The sequence below is a fragment of the Camelus bactrianus genome, chromosome 14 (genome assembly GCF_048773025.1).
Source record: "Camelus bactrianus isolate YW-2024 breed Bactrian camel chromosome 14, ASM4877302v1, whole genome shotgun sequence".
Classification (NCBI taxonomy): Eukaryota; Metazoa; Chordata; class Mammalia; order Artiodactyla; family Camelidae; genus Camelus; species Camelus bactrianus.
Window position 1 is genome coordinate 2,156,058 of NC_133552.1, and position 20,399 is coordinate 2,176,456.

The following is a 20,399-nucleotide window of genomic DNA, read 5'->3' on the forward strand; positions in this document are numbered from 1 at the left end:
GTGTTTCACAGACTCACACATCAGGAAGATGACCTTACCTTCTACCAAGAAAGTTATCTTTCATGTTACAATATGACACTTAAAATTACTGCCACAAAAGTTTAAGCAAGGGCACATTCTTACCTACATTCTGATTATTTACAGTTTCTACATTGTATGTAGACTTAGACTAAATCAAGTAGTAGTATTTAAGAAGTCAAAATCTTGCAGCAGTCTGACTAGTATAACCTCCTTGGTCTATGAATCCCATTAAAATATAATTGTTAAATTAATTTTTGAATGTTTTTAAAATGCTTACTGAATTGAATTAACTATAATAGAATATCTAAGTCATAAGGCAAGGATATAATGCCAAAGATAAGAAAAAAGAGTTAGAAATTAAAATTCAGAACACTCAAAAAACAAAAAAAAAAAGTCAAATATGCACCACACTGTGTTCTGTATTAATAATCACCACATGACATGCATTTTGTACAAAATCCTATGCAATATCCTTGCATGAAATTTGGCAATTTATAAAACACATACCTACCTTCAGGAAAATTACCTAATATCAATGTATAAATAAATGCCAAAAAGCACACATACCACATGTAACATGCGATTAACACCAGTCATGCTCAAATGAAAAAGCATCTTAGAAAATAAAGGAGAGAGAAAATGGAGTAAGAGCCAATTCTAAATACGTAAGTCGATTCAGTCTGAAGTCCTGACTTCTATTTATTTTGTATTTATGCCTTTAGCTTTTAACCCTAAAGTATAAACGAAAAAGTCTACATGCCCTGGGTTAGAAAGGCACTGAAATTGTGAAACACCTCTAAAGGTATCAGCAAAGTAATTTCACAGCATTTTAATAAATGGCTTGTGTTTCGTGGCCTGGCCTTTACAATTATCAGCACTGCCAAACGAGGTTAACTGTCTAGCACTGCAGGTGCTCCCGGAGATAGAAAGTTTTTATCTGAACTCTTACCAAATATGATGATTTAGCAATGACTCTTCAAAGAGTAATCTGTGCTTTACTGTAGATCAGTGCAAAGCAGTAACACCAACGTGAATCACTGTTCAAAGACTGCGCTCCGTTTTTTGTTTATTTCTGCATTTATGTTCAGTACTAACTTCGAGAAAGATTTTCAACATGGTTGGAAATAGGATATTAGTCTACTTCAGAATAAGGTGAGGGTCCCCTTAAATGGTATGCTGTATATCAGTCAAATCCCCAGAGAATCAAAAATTAAAAAAGGGAAAGAAATGGAGCGCACAGAGGAAGGGGAGGGCAGCCTGCCCGCTGCTCAACCCTCCGCCCTCCGCCGGGCGCCCTGCAAGCCCGGCACCAGCACAGGGCGCACCAAGCGGCCAGTGGAAACCTACCGGCTAAGGGGGAAGGCACCGAGGTGGTTCACAAGAGCCCTTGTGACCACACTTCTCCAGAAGTCAGCACGATGCTGCTGCCGCCACCTCCGTGAGCCGGGGCGGGGCCCGCGGCGGGGAGATGCCGGCGTGCCCGGGCAGGAGGCGGCGGGCGGCAGCGCACACCCAGCCTGCCTTCCCGTGGGTCACACCAGGAGACGTGAGAGCGCGGAGTCACGGCAGCTGTGACTGAGAAGCCACTTTTAGCACAAGCTAGAAACCAAAATTAATATTTATATGAATTCTCAGTGACTTGGTTTCTAAATTAATTGTAATATAGGTATTGCCTGCTTCAGGGAATAGACTGACTCCAAATATAATGTCTACTATAAAAACAATTTCTTATAAAGCAAATCCTACATCCTCTAATTTTCCAAGTGAAACATGAACTGGGGGGAAATAATACAAATTGAGTCAAAACTTGTTTTAAAAAAAAGACAGTAAATGCCACTCGGCCTTGCAAGAACTACCGGCCGACTGTTCTGACTGCAAGCCGTCGGCCGCCCGCGCTCCTGGCGGCCCGTCTGCATGAGGGCTTCTCGCCTCATCGTCACAGGTCCCAGGGTGGATTCGCCTTCATCCTGTTAGTCTCAGTATTTATGTGCACCATTTCACAGGTGTGTGTGCTCTCACACTTTCCCATAAAATACCACAGCTTAAAATACAAATTTCAGCATCGTTCTCTCATTTGAGACTAAATGGTCTATGAAATCATGTTTCCAAGTCATTTAAATACGATTTTCTTGTGGTGTGTGTAACAGTCATCTAAATTCCTCTGTTAGTATAGTTTCCTCTCTCCTTTAGTAGTTATTACCATCAGAAAAAAAAAAGGTTGACGTAATTTCTAGCTACTTAGGTAAATGAAAAAACAGGATTCAAAGAATCAAATGAACAAAAACATCAGGCTATAAATGAACACAACGTTTAGTCAGTCACCATACCTGAATATCCCCAGAGAAGCTGTTGTGCTAGAACATAATTAAATCTGTTCTTAGAAAAAGCCAGCATTGTCACAATTTTCACATGACAGCTATAGAAATTATTCTGTGTCTTAAGATAACACTATTTGCAGAATCTTTACACATCATTATGTAAAAGAAAAGCCATAAACAAACCTCCAAACGTAGGAGAATGTACATTTAAGATTTAAAGATGTATTTCACTGCAAACTAAATCCACACTACGTTAAGGGTGGAGAATCTCGGTACAGAAAGAAATTAAAGAAGAAAGATTATGTACTTTCTATGCATAAATTACTTCTCAGCAACATAAAGACAGTCAGGTGATAAGCTCTGGGTGGCCTTTCTGTACAGGTGATCACCACGTGATATTCAGGTAGCCTAGATAATTAAAGTAAGACATCAGATTTTTGAAAATTTCTGGAATATCTCTGTACAATCTCAGTACAGCACAATTAATTCTGCCCTTATGACAAAGAAAGGGAGCTTTATCACATATTCCACTGCTTGCCTGCGGTGACCACCAACAGTTACAGACTTCAGGGAACTGCTCCACGGACATCTGAACCTCCTCTGCCTACAGCAGGCACATCTCTCCCACTCGGTGAGAGGTCTAGGCATGTGCTCCACTGGGCAGCTGACACAGAGACCACTGGTCTAAGCAAAGGGATTTAAGCCCTGCTGGTCATAGCATCCTTCCAGTTACTTTAGAGCATTTTTTCAGTCAGTCAGTATTGACTGAGCACTAGGGATACAGAAATAAACAGAACAGACATGGTTCTAGGCCTTGCCTTGCAGTCTCCTGGGGGAGGCAGTGGGTAGACACACGATTTAATGATCCAGCAGGGACAAGTGTACAAGTGCTCCTAGGGGCTTAGAGCTGTGTCAGTACACATGGGCCGCGTAAAAGCGGAGCACGAGGGAGCCAGACGGCGAGGAGGGCAAAGGAAGCCCTGTGCACCGCACCCCGGAGGGGAAAGAACATGCTGCCTTCCGGACACGAGCGATCAGGGGAGGTAAGTGGGGACTGTCAACAATCACAGTAGCAGCAGGTGCCGGCAGACCCTTTCCAGGTACTGGCATCATGCAACACAGAAAATGGAGCCAGATCACAGAGAGCCTCATGTGGTGAGGATTTTGGCCTTTGTTCCAGAGACAAAGGGGATGAAGCCACTGAAAGATTTTCAGATAAGAAGGGGGGGATTTTTATTTCAAAAAGATAATCCTAGCAGTACTGTGTGGAATTAACTAGAGAGGCAAGAATCAACGTGGGGAGATTTCCGAGGTTATTTCCACACTTGAGGTGAGAAACAACACCTCAAAAAGCGTGAGGGTGGGCTTCCTAAAACACAGTCCTTTTGTCCGAAGTCGCTGCGGAAGGAGGAGCCCACAACACCCCCATGGCACAAATCTTGCACTAGAATCTTTAGGAAACTTCTGATTCACACACCGGGGGCTGACACCCAAAACTGACACTTTTTTTCTGCAGCTCTCTGCCCGCATACGTGTGCGGTCGGTCTCTCTGTGATGAACACTTCAGTGATCGCACAGTCGTGCGGGAGCGGACAGTGTGAACACACCACCCCTCCAGACGTGCAGTCTGCAGGCTTTGCCCTGAACGCCCAGCTCCTCTGAGGTCCCCTGACCTGCCAGCCCTCCGAGCACCGACTCTGTTCTCAGTATCTGACCAAGGCCCCACCGCTAGCCACCAGCACTGGTTACCCTGTGCATCCCTTCAGTCCCGTTCACCTGTACATCCTCTCCACCTGGCACCATGCCTGGCACGCAGAGGAAACGCCAGCAAGTGTTCACTGCAGAGACTTCGGTTGTGACATGGAACAAGGCCTGAGGCCATATGTAATCAATTGATGTACAAAATTTAAATATAAATAGGATTTTGGTGCCAACCTGTTAGGCATTCCTACCATTTGTCTGACTTTGCTTTTTTTCTGTTTTCCTCCAAAACCAATTTCCCTGCTCTTCTAACTTCTGATGGTCACCCATTCACCCATTTACTCAAGTAACTTAATACAGAAATGATCTAGACCTGTAAATAGAAAAAACAAAACAAAGCAGAATCGTCATTCCAACTCTGCAACTCAGGCGAGCCATTTAAATCCTTCACATTCTTTCAGCTTCAGTGTCTCCATCCCTCAGAGGAGGACAACGACGCAGGTTGTATCACCTCACGACCGTGGAGAACAAGTAAGATACTGAAGATACACATTTGAAAAAGAAACACTGACTCCAACATGGAGCCCTGCCTGCTCACCTCGCACCCTGCCCTCCCTGCCCCCAGTGCATCCCGCCCGGCCCAGGAATGGAGGCACGAGCATCAGCTCGCCCCCCAGGTGCTGGGAACACAAAAGAAAGTAAGAGGTCGCCCCTGCACTCGGGATTTCAAAGTCCAGCACAGGACAACCATGGCTGTCATCAGGCCAGGAGGACAGGCCATATGAGTGACACAGAGGCATCTCCTAGATCTGCACAGGAGGGCAGGGCATGGGGAGAGGTGACAGAAAGCCTCTCGCAGGAGACGTGTGGGCTGAATGTCACAAGATGAGTAAAAGTTAGCAAGGCAGAGTGAAGGATGGGAAGAGTGCTCTAAGCAAATGGAACACAATGTCCATAAATGGGAAAACCATAATTTGAGTAAAAAAAAATTTACCAAGCAACCACCTTGTAGGCCCTGGGCTGCACGCTGGTACAGACCCCTTGGGCTCCGCTCCGAGTCTGTCAGTCCGCACGTGCCAGGCAATGAGCACAGCGGAGAAACGCGAGGGAGCCCACTCTCCCAAGACGAGCCCCACCCGATCAGTGTCCACAGGCAGGGCTTCAGCAGGGCAGGGGTGGGTGGGCGGAAGGGTGAGCACTGGAGGCAGGAGTCCTGAGAAGTTGCAGTGATGCGTCAGGGATGGGGGGCCTGCACCCAGCAGTGGCAGCGCGGTAAGAGGGAGGGACAGACGCAGCAGGTTGAGTCACGGGACCCTGGAGAATGAGAGCACGTGGACGATGGGTGCCTGTCTCTCTGGGCACTTAGACAGAGGATGAAGACTCAAGTTGTGCAAATGGGGATTTGGAAATACTTAAGGAACTCCAAGGGCAAAATGACAACAGCTGCCCCTTCTCAGCATTTATTAAGCGTGGGTACTGTGTCACTGTACCTAGTATGTGCATGTCACCTGATCCTCAGAGAAGTGCCCACCAGGAGTAAGCCGCTTCCACAGAGGTTTTCAGTAACTAGTCCTCCTGCCATGATGCCAAACCAGGGAACACTGAGCGGTGAGCTGTGACTGTCCACCACCCTCCCCTCAGCCTTCTTCTCATTTCGTCTGGTAATAAGGCAATCTTGCATATTCGATGTCACTGAGTCTTGAGGGCCTCAGATGTGCTCTTATGGGAAAAAATTCCACTGGATTTCATAATAAAAAAAATCACTAACTGCTGACCTCAGTCTGACAAGGTTATTGGAATGAGAGTAGAAGCAAAAGCTCGTCTGCGGTGACAGCGGACAATGAGGAAGTGCAGACCGTAAGCACACACTGCTCCTTCTAGAAGCTGGACCGTGGAGAATGCAGACATCGAGTCAAAGGCAAGGCCTGTTTTGTCTCCCCCCACGGGAAAGACCGCAGCATGTAATCGCGAAGGGGAAGGGGCAACAGAGGTAAACAGCCAAGTACAAACAGCGGTTTAACAGTTAGCTCAGGATTTTAAACATGAGACAAGTAAAAGGTACAACTACCGTGTAATTAGACAGATTCTGCCTGGGTTACAGAATTAGAGAAATACCCACTGCAGAGAAAACCTTCACATTTGAACTATACACAACAGTACGTTCAAAGCTGACCAATCAGTTTTTACTGAAAATTGGTAAACAGAAGTCTGCAGGGCTTTGAGTTAGCAAAACAACTGCATAATCATCATTTAGAGCAAAAAGATGAAATGTCATGTACTTGTGATGTTTCCTACCGCATGAAGGGTGCTCCAGAAACCAACACTCCTGGCCTCTCCCCTTACCAATCCCCCATCTCCCCATGCCACCAGAAAGTGGGATGACTTATCGACCGGTCAGTTTAGAGGGAGACTCTGCCCGTGCCCAGGAAGCCTCCCAGGATGGCTCCCCCCACCCCGCTGTGCAGGGCTGGCGAGCTACCCCTGTGACTCTGGAGTTCCACGGTCCACTGCGGGCCTCACGCCACAATCTCGATACCAGAGCTGTCAGTAACACATGGGTGATCTCGGACATCTATCTGCTGGGGTCCCCTCTGCACCTCTCTTCACTGACTCAGGTCTCAGGAAAGGAGAGCAAATGTGTCATTTATTGGGTCCCCATCAGCCCCTATATTATAATGTCCCCAAAACATCAGAACTGCTAATGGCAATAAACAAATATCAAATCTAATTTTTGTCTGGAATTAATGGTATAAAAATAATGGGGAGGATGCACAGGAGGCAGTCACCCGTCACCCATACAGCCAGTAAAGTGCTAGAAAGGCTGGGGGCAGGGTAATGAACAATCACAAGAATGGCAGGCTGTTCCTCAAAGCAGGACAAAGAAAAGTGACCATGAAGACAACCTGTGGGACAACTGAGCCACACGTGACGGGAGACAAACACACAGTGAAGACGGCCCATCTAGTGTAACAGTCCAAAAAGATTAACCAAGAACCAGAGATAAAACACAAGGTCTCACAAGCAAAGGAGCACAGTCCACAAGGCCCCTCTCCCCAGAAGTATGTATGTAACTCACTCAATCCATCCACACCATTAAGAGTCAGGGTCATGGTTGCCCTTGAGAGGATGTGCCCCTCATGGAAAAGCAGGTCCCTGGTGTTGGAGTCTTCTGGTTTTGATCTGGCATGTTCAATCTGTAAAACTTCATTAGGCCTACATTTAAGATACTTACGCTTTCTTGCAGGTACATTATACTTCAGTGTGAAGTTTTCCTACAGGAATATAGTAAGAGAATTTGGAAGATAAGGATATCTAAAAGTTTGCAGCAAAGAATGTTAAGATTATAGGAATCCATAGTTAGGCTCCCAAAAAGGACACTTGGAAGATGACAATTCCTAATTAAGGGAGGGAACACCAGCGTCACAGTGATGCCTCCCGGTTAGAGTCCTCATGCAACAGTGTTCACACTCTCATTCCCTCGAGCCTCACTCTGGCTCATCCTGAACTTGCCTCTCCCATTCCAACTCCTTTGGTCCATATTTAAATGAATGAAGATGCACAATCATCAGCAACCATTCCTTTGGCCATTATCTTTGAAAACAGCACAGACTATAAAAGATGTATCATAAAGAATATGCTTCACAACTTTAACCAGTAGAACAATCCAGAATTTTTCAGCCCCATGTCTAACTTAAAAAAAGTTCAGGCAACAGTCTTAGAAGGGAAAGGATGCTCACAAAAGTTGAAAGATATTAAACTTAGAACCACAGTTATTTTTTTCCCCCAACTATTCTGTCTTTTCCTAAAAAGAATTCCCAGTGTAGGACACCCATCCTTTGCTATGACCCCAGAAGTCCCCTTTCCTGACCTTGCTGCAGAGGTAACTTCATCAGGCTAGACTTCCCTGAAGCTGCCCCAGCACAGAACGGTGGGGGCAGGTGATGTGGGCAGCAGAACAAGGCTGACAACCTTGTCTCCTCATCTGTGCAACCAAACTGACACCAGCTGTCCTCACTACTACACAGGCTTCAAGGGATGAGGATGGGGGCTCAAACAAGAAAGAAATGGGAAAGCACTGAAAAACTGTAAAGCACTGTGCAGGTGTGATAAATTGTTCTGATAAATGCACACTACCATACCATGAGACAGGACAGATTTTTAATAATCACCTTTGGATTCTTTTAGGTCTCAGAATCCAGTACTGAGATACCTTAAAATACAACAATGATATGAGGCTGAACCATATGAAACTGCTGAGTTACAGGTCTAAAACGGATAATCATTGGCGATTTCATATTGGTTCAACTTAATAGGAAACTTACAGAAACTGTTTACATTTTTATAAACACATTTATTAAATAATAAAAAAAACTAAACAACTATAATACCTCGGGTTTGGGCAGCTTCCTTTAAAGCAGCTAAAAGGTGAGGCTTCAAGTTATCCAAAATAAATCTTCCTTCAAGACCTGGGAAAAGGGACCTAAAAAGTGAAAGAAACACAACAATTTTAATCTTCCAAGATAAAGAAATGCAATCACGTAATTTCAAGCCAGTTAAATGTACTCACTATTTTACATAAATTATAACGTACCCATCAAATCACACACTTCAAAAGTACTTTTTGAGCAAGTATTATCCAGGCTCTGCTTTAAAACATGAGGGGTCATGTACCATATTCAAACCCAGAAACAGCCTAAACATCTTAGCATGAAACTAATTTTACTTTCTGAAATGTCAACACACATCCTCAGTTATAAAGAATTATTTAATATAGTATTTTAGTTAATTTCCTCAAAATAATTCATTTTGACTAATTTTAGTTATTATCAGCTCTTTATAACCATTGTTTTCAGTGTTCTGTTACTGGAATTTCCAAGAAAAACAACTGCTTGGCTTTCAACTGATAAACATCTGAATGCTTTTTCACTTTGGAATGTAAGTGTGTATCCAACCACCTTTTATCAAAGCAGCCCTGCAGAACCTCCCCGACTGTGAAGTCGGCTGGGACCTGCCACATCTCAGCAGGTGCCTGTGTGCGGGCGAGAGGGGCGTCCCTAAGGCTGAGCGCGCACTTGCGCTGGGCGCTCACCGTGGGTAGTCTTCTGAGGTAATGTAAACGATGTCTTGATCAGACACAGAGGAGGAGAAGGGAACAAAGCTGCCGTTCTGCAGAGGCAGCAGCTCCAGCCCGAGCAGCTCGCTGTAGGCGCGGTCGGCAAGCACGAACTCCAGGAGGTGCAGCTTCTCCGCGGCGCCGCCCGCGTGCGCGGCCTTCCGCAGCACCTGCCGCGTCCAGGCGGGCGTCACTTTCTGCACCGGCCTGGTGCTGGGCGCTGCCAGCCCCACGGCCGCGGCCACGTGGGCCGGCACTTTGACCACCTGCTTCCCGGAGCTCTGGAGGTAGCTGAGCACGGACTGTGTGTACTCCAGGCTTTCGTCCAGCTCGGAGAAGCACGCCTGCTCCAGCCTGACCCAGTGGCCGCTGGCGGAGTGAAGGACCGCGTGCTGGAAGAGCTCGCTGAACAGGGGCCCCAGCACAGGCCGCCAGTGCGCCCTGACCTGGTCCGCGTCGGGCCAGAGCCCGTAGACGCTGGCCACCGACAGCGGCAGGCCGGGGGGACTCGCCGCCTGCAGGCGTCTGATGGCATCCAGGACCAGGGCAGCATAGGCCCCCGGGACCACGCTCACGACAAGCAGCTCGTTCCACAGGGCGGCCGGGTCCCTCCACTGGTCCAGCTCCCTCCACTTGATGCTCCTGCGGTTGTCGGTCAGGCCGAAGAACCCACTGACGTGAACCGGGAGGCCCGTCTTACTCTCCTCCCCAGGCGGTAAAGGAAGGAAACAGAAGGCTTTCCCTGAGAACCTGGACACTGCTCCTTCCTCTCCATCCTCTCTGCTTGATAAAGGCATGGCGATGCCAATGACGGGGACGAATTTCAGCTCATCAGCTAGCAAATCGAGTTTACTGCTAATCCCTCGCCCGCCCACACTGTTGCACACCAGCCAAGACGCCTCCTGCACGCCCGTGGCACTCCCATCTTCTACAGCTATGTCTACAGGGTACGTCACAACGGTTACGCTGCCGCTGGGGATCTTCTCACAGTAGTCACTTATGGCGCCTCCCAGGATCTTCACAGAATCCGGCCGCTCACGTCCCAGGGCCCCGCCCTCACGAGCGCTCACTCTGAACACCAGCTTCTCTGTTCCACTCGCCTCGCGGACATATAAGGAGACATCCTGCACACTTTTCAGAAAGAGCAGCACCGTGTCTGCATCTGCCCTGAAAGACTCAAACAACTCAAGAACCTTCTGCTTATCGTAGAGGTTGCTACTAAGCTGGGAGGGTTGAAGGCGAAGAGGGAAACGGAAAAATGTTCCTGGAAAACTGCCATTTATAAATGTTTCCTTGGTGCTTCCAAAAATCCCAATAAATGGTGCAAACTGGTCTGAAAGCTTGCTAATTTCTTTGCTATCATCTTTGAGATTCCAACATTGGCCTGATTCATGTGGACCAAAAAGAGTTTGATGAGGATCTAACATCCCAATCTGGTCACCACTGAAGATACAAGGAACATCTGAAAAGGAAAATTCAACAGTCATCATCAACTCTGAAATCTAATGGACAATTATAATTCTAACCACCATGTATCGTTACTCGCAAAATGTTACACATGAAAAAGGATGGGCCACAAAATGATTCTAAACAGATTGATCTAAAAAGAAATTAAATTTAGCTTTGGGAATATAATTCTTTGAACACGAAAAATAATGATTTCTTTTTTGATTCAAAAAGTACCAGGCATTGAGAGACTTTACCTGGTTGTGAAAACGTAGGACATATCTTAAAATACATATTAAACAACTAAAATATGTAAAGTATCCGGATAATTACACTGCTCCCCCAGCCATGTGAACCTAACTAAACAGAACAGAGTTGCATCCTATGCTCAAAATAAAAGCTTCAACCACAGATTCTCTGAAAAAGAGGGGAGGGAAAGAACAGCACAGGCGACTCCACCCACCGTGTGTGTCAGAGCGCGTGCACCCTGGACTGCGTCTGAAATGGGCACCTGACTTTCATGCGACATGCAGGTCCAGGGATGTACACCTGTAACATTTATGGTCATCAACTGCAGGCCCAGTTGTCACAACCAACTCCTAAGCTCTCAGGTGTTTTAAGTAGGAAATGTTACATCCACCAAGCCAGCCACCATGTCAGTCAACAATGTGGTCCTTTGTCCACACTCCCTTTTCCCCTCCCATGATTGAAGTTATGTCAGGGAGACTCTTGATGGCTGTAAAGCGTGACTCAGGACCTTCACAAATCCTCAGACTAGAAAACAGCACCCCAGTTAATACTGCCCCACATAAATGTGCTCATTCTCAAGTAGCGAACAAACCCACAGCGCGACACAGACGCTGGCAGTCGGCTGGACTGTCTAAACAGCTCGCTCTGGTACAGCGGCCCCCGCGTGACTGTGCCCCCACAGAATCTGAGAACTAGCACATGTCACGGACCTGAGGGGTGACTCACATATATGAATAGTCACGTGTAACAGTTATATAATACTGTGCTGATTTAACAAGTTTTATTATATAATATGTAATTAATATTACTTAATACATTAGTGTACATTATAATAATGTAAATGCAATTTTAAAAATAGGCTTACTAAAAGTGGGCCACAGTGAGGGTGACCCTACGTCCCACTTGCCCAGGGCAGTTCCAACTCAGGCCACTGTCTGAGAATAACAGCACCTCTTTCACTCTCAGGAGTGGCCAGTTTGGGTGATAAACTACGTGGTCACACTAGCTACAGCTATAGCTCTGCCAGCACAATCCCTCCCCCTCTCCTGCAAATTCAAAATGCAAAAATGGTTTGCAGTTAAACCATGTAACAAGTGTCAATTTCATAAAAAAAAAATTTTACCACAAAACTATAGTAAATACTAAGAGCTTTGATTCTAGAAGAAAAGCCATATACTCAGAGATACGTGTCTACCTAAAGAGTCTCAAGTATTTTCTATTATAACAATGAATCAGAAACCTCATATTCTTTCTAGATTCCAAACATGATTTTAAAGTCACCGTTAAAATACTTGCAAGTTTAAAGACAGCAAGATTTTTATGAGGAAAACGAGAAACCAGAATCACTGTAAAGATTGCTGTCAGTCAATACCACTGGGCTATTATACTTCCCTCTTCCTGTTATGTAAACACGTGTGCAAGAAAATCTGTAAAAATCGGCTTGCCTGACTCAAAGATTTGCAGCGTAAACATTTTTTAGAGTAGTAATTTTGTGTGGCCTTCAACACCTACATTTCAAACCTTACATAAAACGACTTAATATATTACACTGATTCCACCAGAAATGATGACATTAACTTTTAGCATCACATGATAAAGATTCAGTATAGTTACCATTGTAATTTGAGAAAACTCAAGACACGCTGATATTTCATTGATATTTCTTGCCACTGACAGAGAACTTGGGAAAGATAGCTTTTAAAGCAATATCACCTCTGATGTTAACCAAATAAACTACAAAATATAGGCTAAAATAACTTTCAGTATCAAAACTGAAAAGCCAAATACTATACCTGTTATATGATAGACAGAATTAAACCCAATTCCAAATCTTCCAACCTTCAAAGGGTCGTCCTTTTTCCTGCTCCTTGCTATTTCCTGAATGCCATGCCAGTCCTCCGGGGTGAAAACCGCATTGTTGTACACGTAGAGAGCTGGCCCTGGACAGTACGACGCACATGCAGGGGTGGACAAAGAAGTGAGCCACAGTGTTCAGCTCTCGGTCAAGAACTTTATCTGTATAACATTGCTTATTTGACGGGAAGACGGAAAAACTGAATGGAGTGACTGAATTCAGCATTACAGTTTGGTTGTTTTCAAAATAAAAACAGAAATACGAATTAATGGAAAAAACTTACAGGCAGAAGAAATATGATATTGTTGACCAAAAATCCGAAAAGGAAAAATTATGGTACTTAAGACACTCAGAACAGGGCAACCAAGAAAATCAATCACAGTATACTACTTTGTAAAATTTGTTCCTAAATAGCTTGCTTGCTTGCTTGCTTGCTTGCTTGCTTGCTTATGTAAATGGAATTACTTGTAAATGTACTGAGAAGAGTTGCTATCCAAAGAAACCTTGTTAACATATTATTTCATGAGGAGAAAAATAATCCTTCTCACATGCCTCTGAATTCAAGCACAGATACGACAGTGTTGGCTACAGTCTGTTTTACAAAAATGGTGTGACTGCTATTTGCAAAGTAGTCAAAGCAGGGATACGAGAATAGCCAAGGCTTTTGTCGGCAGGACAAGCACTCAGAGGCCACTTCTGCCAACCCTCAGCCGAGATGTGTCCTCCCCGGGGGGAGCTCTGGGGGTCCCCGACTTCATGCCTCCTTCACTTGTGTCTCTTAATTAACTATACTCTTGACATCCTTAGTAAAGTGTGAAACTGGATAAGATCTCTCATTTTTCTTCATCAGATTAGACATTCTGAGCTTTCTGTCATCTCATCATATAAAAAGGAACTAAAGTAAGTTGAATTCAAGAGTTCTCATCTACAACACTGTCAGTAAAGGGAAAAGCTGCAACCCAAGAAGATGGTATCAGCCAAGACACTGCTCGCACCCGATCGCAAGAGAAAGACGCCCTCAAACACCAGCAGCGCAGAGGGCCCTCAAACGCCTGTCAATCAAAGAGCCCAAAGATCACGTCCACCTCCTTTTGTACGTCCACATTTTTTAAAAGCAGTTGATCTGACATCACTTTAAAAAGCCTCTCTCTAAGTATGCTTACATACAAACTCAGGTAAACAATCTTATTTCAAACTTTTTTTTAATGAGGGCTAGAAGCAAAACTTTCTACATATGAGATAGATTTTGGAAGTGAGATACGCCCAGGACCTCCTCACACTCTCACCTTTATGGTCTGATAGCACACTCACAATATCCGTATGACACCAGACATAAAACGTCGTTACGTACGTGACCTGACGCAATCCTCCGAGAACCTGGGAGGAAGACTGTGCTCTTGTTACCATTCAGTAGGTGCGCAGACTGCAGGTAAGCGAGGCCCAGCACTCTGCTTAGTCACAGTGAGTAAACATGAGGGTCAGAGCTGCCCCTCGACACACCAGTGCCCCGTGGAGATGTGTAACAGGGTAATGGAAGTCCCTTGTACCCACACTTGATATCTTTCACCAATGATTACATTAAATCATAGCATCTTAGAGCCAGGAAACCTGACTGGTTTAATCCTCTCATTACAAAGATGAACCATGGAGGTGAGATGACCCGCCCAAGGCAGGAAGGTGGCAGGAGGCAGGACTAGAACGAAAACCTCCTGACGTATTACGTCTCATTGCATCTCTGCGTGAAACTTTAAAGTGCAACTTTCATATCACAAATGTGACCTAAGAATAAACATATTAGCTATAATAAATGGTAAATATTTAAATATTTAACAATAATGTTGTTATCCTCCTAAATCACAAAACCTCTTTTAAAAAATAAGTAACTCACATCTCTTTAAAAACATGTCCAGGCAAGTCTGAGCTGATCCTCCCTTTCCTCAATAACTTCTCCCACGTACAGTCATTCACAACCATCCCGCTGGCTTTATGCTGCACTGAAAGTTATGACTATTCTTTTCAACACAGCACTTCAGAGTGCAGGACTTCCGGAGCCCTTGCATTAGTTGTGGTTCTCTTACTGTCTTCTTTCATTTTCTTCATCCACTTCTCTCTTTCAATCTGTCTTTCCACCCCACTTCAGAATACTGCAAGGGTACTCTAAGAGCAGAAAGTAATGCACAAAACCACAGCCTCACTTCTCTCCAAATGCATAGAACTGTTCTATTTGGAAATGGTGTCCTTTTGTCTTGCTAACGATATAAAACACTTAAACAGAATAAGAGGCTTATGTATTTACATTGCTTGATACTTCGAGTTTCAAGATTTTCATTCTTTGGTCTGTAAAAATTCCAACTAGCAGAGATACCTGCCCACGAAAAGCAGAGAAAGCCTGAAGGAGTGGAGTTAAATATGCCAAGAAGTAAAGGACCAGCAGTAGCTAGACTGTTCATTAAGCACTGGACTGTAAGCTACTAGAAATCAGACTAGTCCCTGACTGATGATTGGTTCTTACCCTGATACTGAGCCATGTCTTCTGACCAAAGGGTCTCTGTTCCATACTGAGTTTCATCGTACAAAAATTTAACTTCTGTGGCCCCAGCATCTTCTGCATTCTGAATCAATTCCTAGTCAAGAAATACACCAAAAATAATAATATTTAATAATACAGTAATCCACGACCCATCTCTGTATATACCTATAATATTTAAAAAGTAATCACACGTAAGGAAAGGAAACCCGCTATCTGCATCATCATCAAGACGTAAGAGGAACTGCTACAGACACACGGCAGCACAGCTGAGAGGACCACGAATCTTCTCCAATTATACACACCAAAAATGTGGTTTTCTAACTTGCTATCTCTTAGCTTCTAAACACAAATCCTGAAACTATTTACAACTCTGTCTCTTATTTACAGTCAACAATTTACAAAGCCTCCTTTCAAAAGAAATCACCCTATCTCCAAAAGCTGCACAGGATGCTCTTCATTCTCCAGCAGTTTCCAAAACAGACCTTTATTTATTACTCACTTCCCAGACTTCCCTTCCCTTAGAAAACAATGCGTCAGTCTGCATGTGCTTTAGGATGCTAACTAGTATGCTGCATCCTGAAAATCTGACAGAGGAGCATGTCTCTCTCCTGTACTAAGAGAAAAGTTCCTTCAGGGTCAGAAACTGACTCATCATTTTCATAAAGAACGCAGTAAATTCCCGCTTTGGTGGATGGGGGGTGAGTGGGTGGGTGGACGGGGAGTCAGGCTCTGTAACGTAGAAAGGAAAGGGCTGACTACAAGACTCACACCCCTCACTAGCCTTACAAAGTCCCCCTTTCAACACCACCAGTCACTTTGGTGCACCCACCAAAAGCATGCTGGGCTCTGGGCCATCAGGGGGGAGCTCCAGACTCTGAAATAAGAGTCCAACTCCTAGAGTCAAGACCATAATCATCAAACTCGAAATGAACTCCAGAGATACTATCCCTAGCTTAGTCTGAAGTAAGAAACAGGTGACAATTTCCTAGATGAGCTGTGACTTGGACCAAACCAAATCAAGTGGTTAAACGGATGGGTCTTTAGACATAATAATCCACCCTGTACTAGAACACGCATGGACCTCTAACTTTGAGGAGCACCATTTCTTCTTCCCAGCACTCTGGAGTCACTAAACACGGGGCAGGGATCGGCAAGAGCACAGAGGACGCATACTGATACCTCTCTACAGCAGCAGCAAAGCCCCTGCACTGGAAGGCGCAGCCTGAGTGAGGGAGCTGTGCAGAGCCGAGGAGCTGGTTTTGAGGTCAGGTCTGTGGTCAGCTCACCCAACACACCCAACAACAAAAGGCCAGGTAGGGGGTGCCCAATTCCACCTGCTGTTCAACCCCAACACAAACATGACCACACCTCTACCTACCTCCTCATCAGCTACCCAGTCTTCCTGTTTACACAACTGCCTACTTCTCACAGGATTTTAAGACCCATTCCCACTTCATTTAGTCTAACAGAATCCCTAAAATTTAGCCATCTTATTTACATTAGGATATAACATAAACTAATATTAAAGGTAGAAATAAAAGTTAAATAGGGAGCAAAATACCAGTTTAACTTACAAATGGCAGCACTTCAGAGGCTGATCTTGCTTGCATCTGGATAGCTATTTGTGACTTCTGTGCATTTTAGGGAGCAGAGGTGGAGAAAACTAGAGATAAAATCCCAAGTCCCAGGTTCCAATTATCAGTCTCAAATTGGACAAAAAATTGGATGGGGTGACTCTTCTCAGGGGATATCTTTCAAACTGATTCTGAGAAGAAGAGGCAATCAATGTGCCAATTTGCATAAGACCCTGGGCTAGTCGCTAAAATATCTCTGGACCTATTTCAGCAAACGTCACAAAAGGTTGTGGTCTAAGGCTAGGTGATTCTAAGACTCCTATTAAATCTAAAACAGTCGAATTCACTAAAATATCCAAGGAACAAAACTTACACTGTGTTGGCTGGCACACAATGAGCAGAGTGGAAGGCCCACGCACCAGCTCTTGCCAACTCTGAAACGTTCTAAGCCCCTGCTCGTGACCACTGCCTCGTCCCCCAGTGGGGTCTCACTCACGCACTTCTGAACTGATGAGACCCCACTAAATCCTACTTTAAATTTATTCTGCTTGCCTCTCTCTACCCCCGTAACAACCCAGTAACAACACTCCTCCCATCTCCACTTTCCTGATATCTCAATATAAAAAGTTTTCAAATTAGCCCTCCATGAACCACTGATGCCTATTCTGAAAGATGGACTTAAACTGCTCCACTACGTTGTCATTATTAAAGTCCCTCAAGATGCAGCAGTCCTCAAGCAGCATCTGAGCATGGCCATTTCATACTGAAGGTAAGTTAAAGAGAATAAAGTGCTTATTCTCTAAAATTTTACCACCTAAACTCGAAAATATAATAAAGGCTAAGATATGGAAGATTTTAAACACAAAGTAATGAGAAAAAATGCTTAATAACTGATCTACTTTTACAATTAATTAAGGAGGTTTCTTATTAAGCTTAAAAACAAAATATAATTTTTGCAATATCTTCCATTATTACTTTCTTTTATGGCTGTTCAGTTTTTTTTTTAATGAGTGTACTCAAACTGAAAGAATATATTGTAAATAGAAGTACTTAACCAAAATAATTATCCTTTTAAATAAACTCTGTCAAAAAGCAAACTTCTAAGTCCAGGGCATTCAAGCAGGCACGGGCTCACAGCCCCTGGGTGTGGGCTTTGTATTATTTTATTTGGTCAGCTGGTTGGTGGTACATGAAATTCATAAAATTACATTATGTAACTACAAAAAATTACAAAAGTGTTCCTAGAGCAACACTGCTAGATTATAGCAGACAGTAGCCGGGGGCTCCTCCGCCCTGAACCCTCACGTGGTTGTATATACACTGACTGCATCTCAGCCCAGCCCATCCAGCATGCGCACCGCAGGCGCAGAAGGACACAGATACAGCCATTCAAATCCAGACAGAATCTTTGTCATGTAAACACAAATAGAACCTCCCAGTGATTTTACCCCATCTCGTTTTCACTAGTATGAATGCACACACGCATACAACTACCTACCTTAAGAATCTGTCCTCCTTCAGGATATCTTCTTAAAATATCCTTGAGAAAATCAACAAGTGGTGGAGTTGTTTGACCAAATCGACCTAAAATACAGAACACATTTAGAGTGATTTAGAAAAAAACTCCCCTGGCCTGCTACCAATGTGTTACCTGGTTCTAAGACAGGGAAATTACACAAGTTCTGACTTCACACGTCTCACTGCAGCACTCCAGCATGAAAACCCACCTGACTAAACAGGTCCAGCAGGACGTAAAGCAGATTCCACTTATCAAATCTCAAGATTTTTAACCAAACTACAAATTAGGTTTTATTAAAATGTTCAAAATATACTATATGTCACATAAGATTATTAATTCAAAAATAAAGAGCATGGTGGTATTCTATTTGCCAAAGCAAATGAAATAAATGGCACCGTCTTGTGGGTGCTTAGCCACTAAATAACATGCCACAGATGGTGGCACCTGTTAGGGCATTCTTAAAATTCTCAAACTCAACCAGTGTTCTGGTTGTTTTGAAATTCAGCACAGTCACTGTCTCAATGGCTATCCAGTTCAAATACCCTAAGTCTTCCCCAAACTGGAGATTCTCAGAACTAACCAACCAGGTCACCTTCAAACAGGTGACACGAAAGTGGAGGGAAAAGGAGGGAAGTAATTTCTCAGATGCACGGAATAAAAAAACATGTTTAAAAGTAAAAAAGAAATCTGTGCTTACAACAAAATCACCACTATACATTTATCTGCATCACTTTGGTACAACTAATCACCAAGACCAAGCATCCACAGGACCAAGGCCATGGGGCTCTGCCCACAGACTGCTCCACCCCAGCCACGCTTCCAATTCACAGGCTCCACTCCGCCCACCCTCCTCTTCCTCTGGCCCCGACATCCCCTCATCGCATCCCAATGGTATGTTCTTTCATTTCACTTTTAAATCATGATCTTTATGTAACTAAAAATGGCATTTATTCCTGGTAAAGTCAATATTATACCTCCTCCTTTTAAGCCTTTTGATTGGAGGTTTACAAAAAGATGACCATTTTTGGAAGTCAGATCTCCAATCTTGATCCAGTCGGATAACTGAAAAAAAGAAAAGAAAATGTATGAAAAGCAATATAGTTCCTAATTCTGGAAAGTCAAAAATTTACCTCATTTTTTTCACTTAAGAAATAATGTTTGTTAAGTATTCTTATCAGGAAATAAGCTGTTCTGAAGAAGCGAATATTCTAAAAAACAAAAATTTAGTCAAAAATTTTATTTAAAAATTAAAATGATTTTTCCTTAAATAATTACAAATAGGTAAAGATACACACATTTCTGCTTTAAAATACTTTAAATTTTTATAATGAATCAGGATTATCAACGTAAACAAAGTCACTCTTTTGATCAGCATTTCCAAAGTGTATTACTTACAACAGAGCACCATGGGATTCAACAGATCTTAGAGAACCAAAAAAAAAGTTTTAAATTAGTTGAAATAATTTCGTTTTTAGGGCATTTAACATACCAGTATTGTGGTAACTTTCTTAGAAAGGATTAGACTACATGGTATTTCACAAATTTTAGCAGTAATTTTTTTTCATTTATTTTCAAAGAGCATCTTATAAGTTATTGTTCCTAGAAATACACTGGAAAACCGCTTATAGTTGTTGCAATAAAAGAGGTGTGATGTGAAAGGGAAAGACAAGTGAGGACCCCAACCTCTGAGGCTGCTCTGGGCTGTAATGTCCCCAGCTGGCTGTCCTGAAAGAGGCCTTGATACTCATTCTCTGGTGACTGTTCTGTCTCTCACGAAGGCAGGGTACAATGCGTGTGATCACGACCCACAGGAGCAAGGTAACAGAGAGCCTTTTTTGAAAAATGAGGTAAATAATCCAAAGCCAGACCCACTTCTCCCCCACAGGCCACTCTTAACTGTTACTGTAGGGTGACTTACAGGTCAACAGTCTGCAAAACATTACTCAAATGCTCACCTCAAGAACCACCTCTGTAACTTACTCTTGACAGAGGTGAAAGGCCTCGCTCACCACACCAAAGCATCTCTATTTCTGACTGTCCGCCACACATCTCATACCAATACCCCCAGGGTTC

At 43.8% G+C, this 20,399-nt stretch overlaps 1 protein-coding gene across 5 annotated transcripts in view; it reads right to left on the reverse strand.

Moving 5' to 3' along the window:
* Positions 1-20,399, reverse strand: part of SACS (sacsin molecular chaperone) — a 66,082-nt gene that overhangs the window by 14,054 nt on the left and 31,629 nt on the right. For 3 of the 5 annotated variants that reach the window (XR_012511602.1, XM_074377916.1, XM_074377918.1), the window contains 7 exons: positions 19,301-19,388; positions 18,306-18,391; positions 15,216-15,327; positions 12,642-12,788; positions 9,130-10,615; positions 8,429-8,520; positions 2,349-2,375 (listed from right to left, as the gene is read on the reverse strand). Coding sequence is in view for 4 of the 5 variants with exons in the window: in XM_074377916.1 (XP_074234017.1) it covers positions 2,349-2,375; positions 8,429-8,520; positions 9,130-10,615; positions 12,642-12,788; positions 15,216-15,327; positions 18,306-18,391; positions 19,301-19,388 (2,038 nt within the window). In the remaining variant the exon portion in view is untranslated. Of the gene's footprint in view, positions 1-2,348; positions 2,376-8,428; positions 8,521-9,129; positions 10,616-12,641; positions 12,789-15,215; positions 15,328-18,305; positions 18,392-19,300; positions 19,389-20,009; positions 20,090-20,399 lie in introns of all 5 variants that reach the window. The other 2 variants (XM_074377920.1, XM_074377919.1) reach the window with 2 other exon arrangements.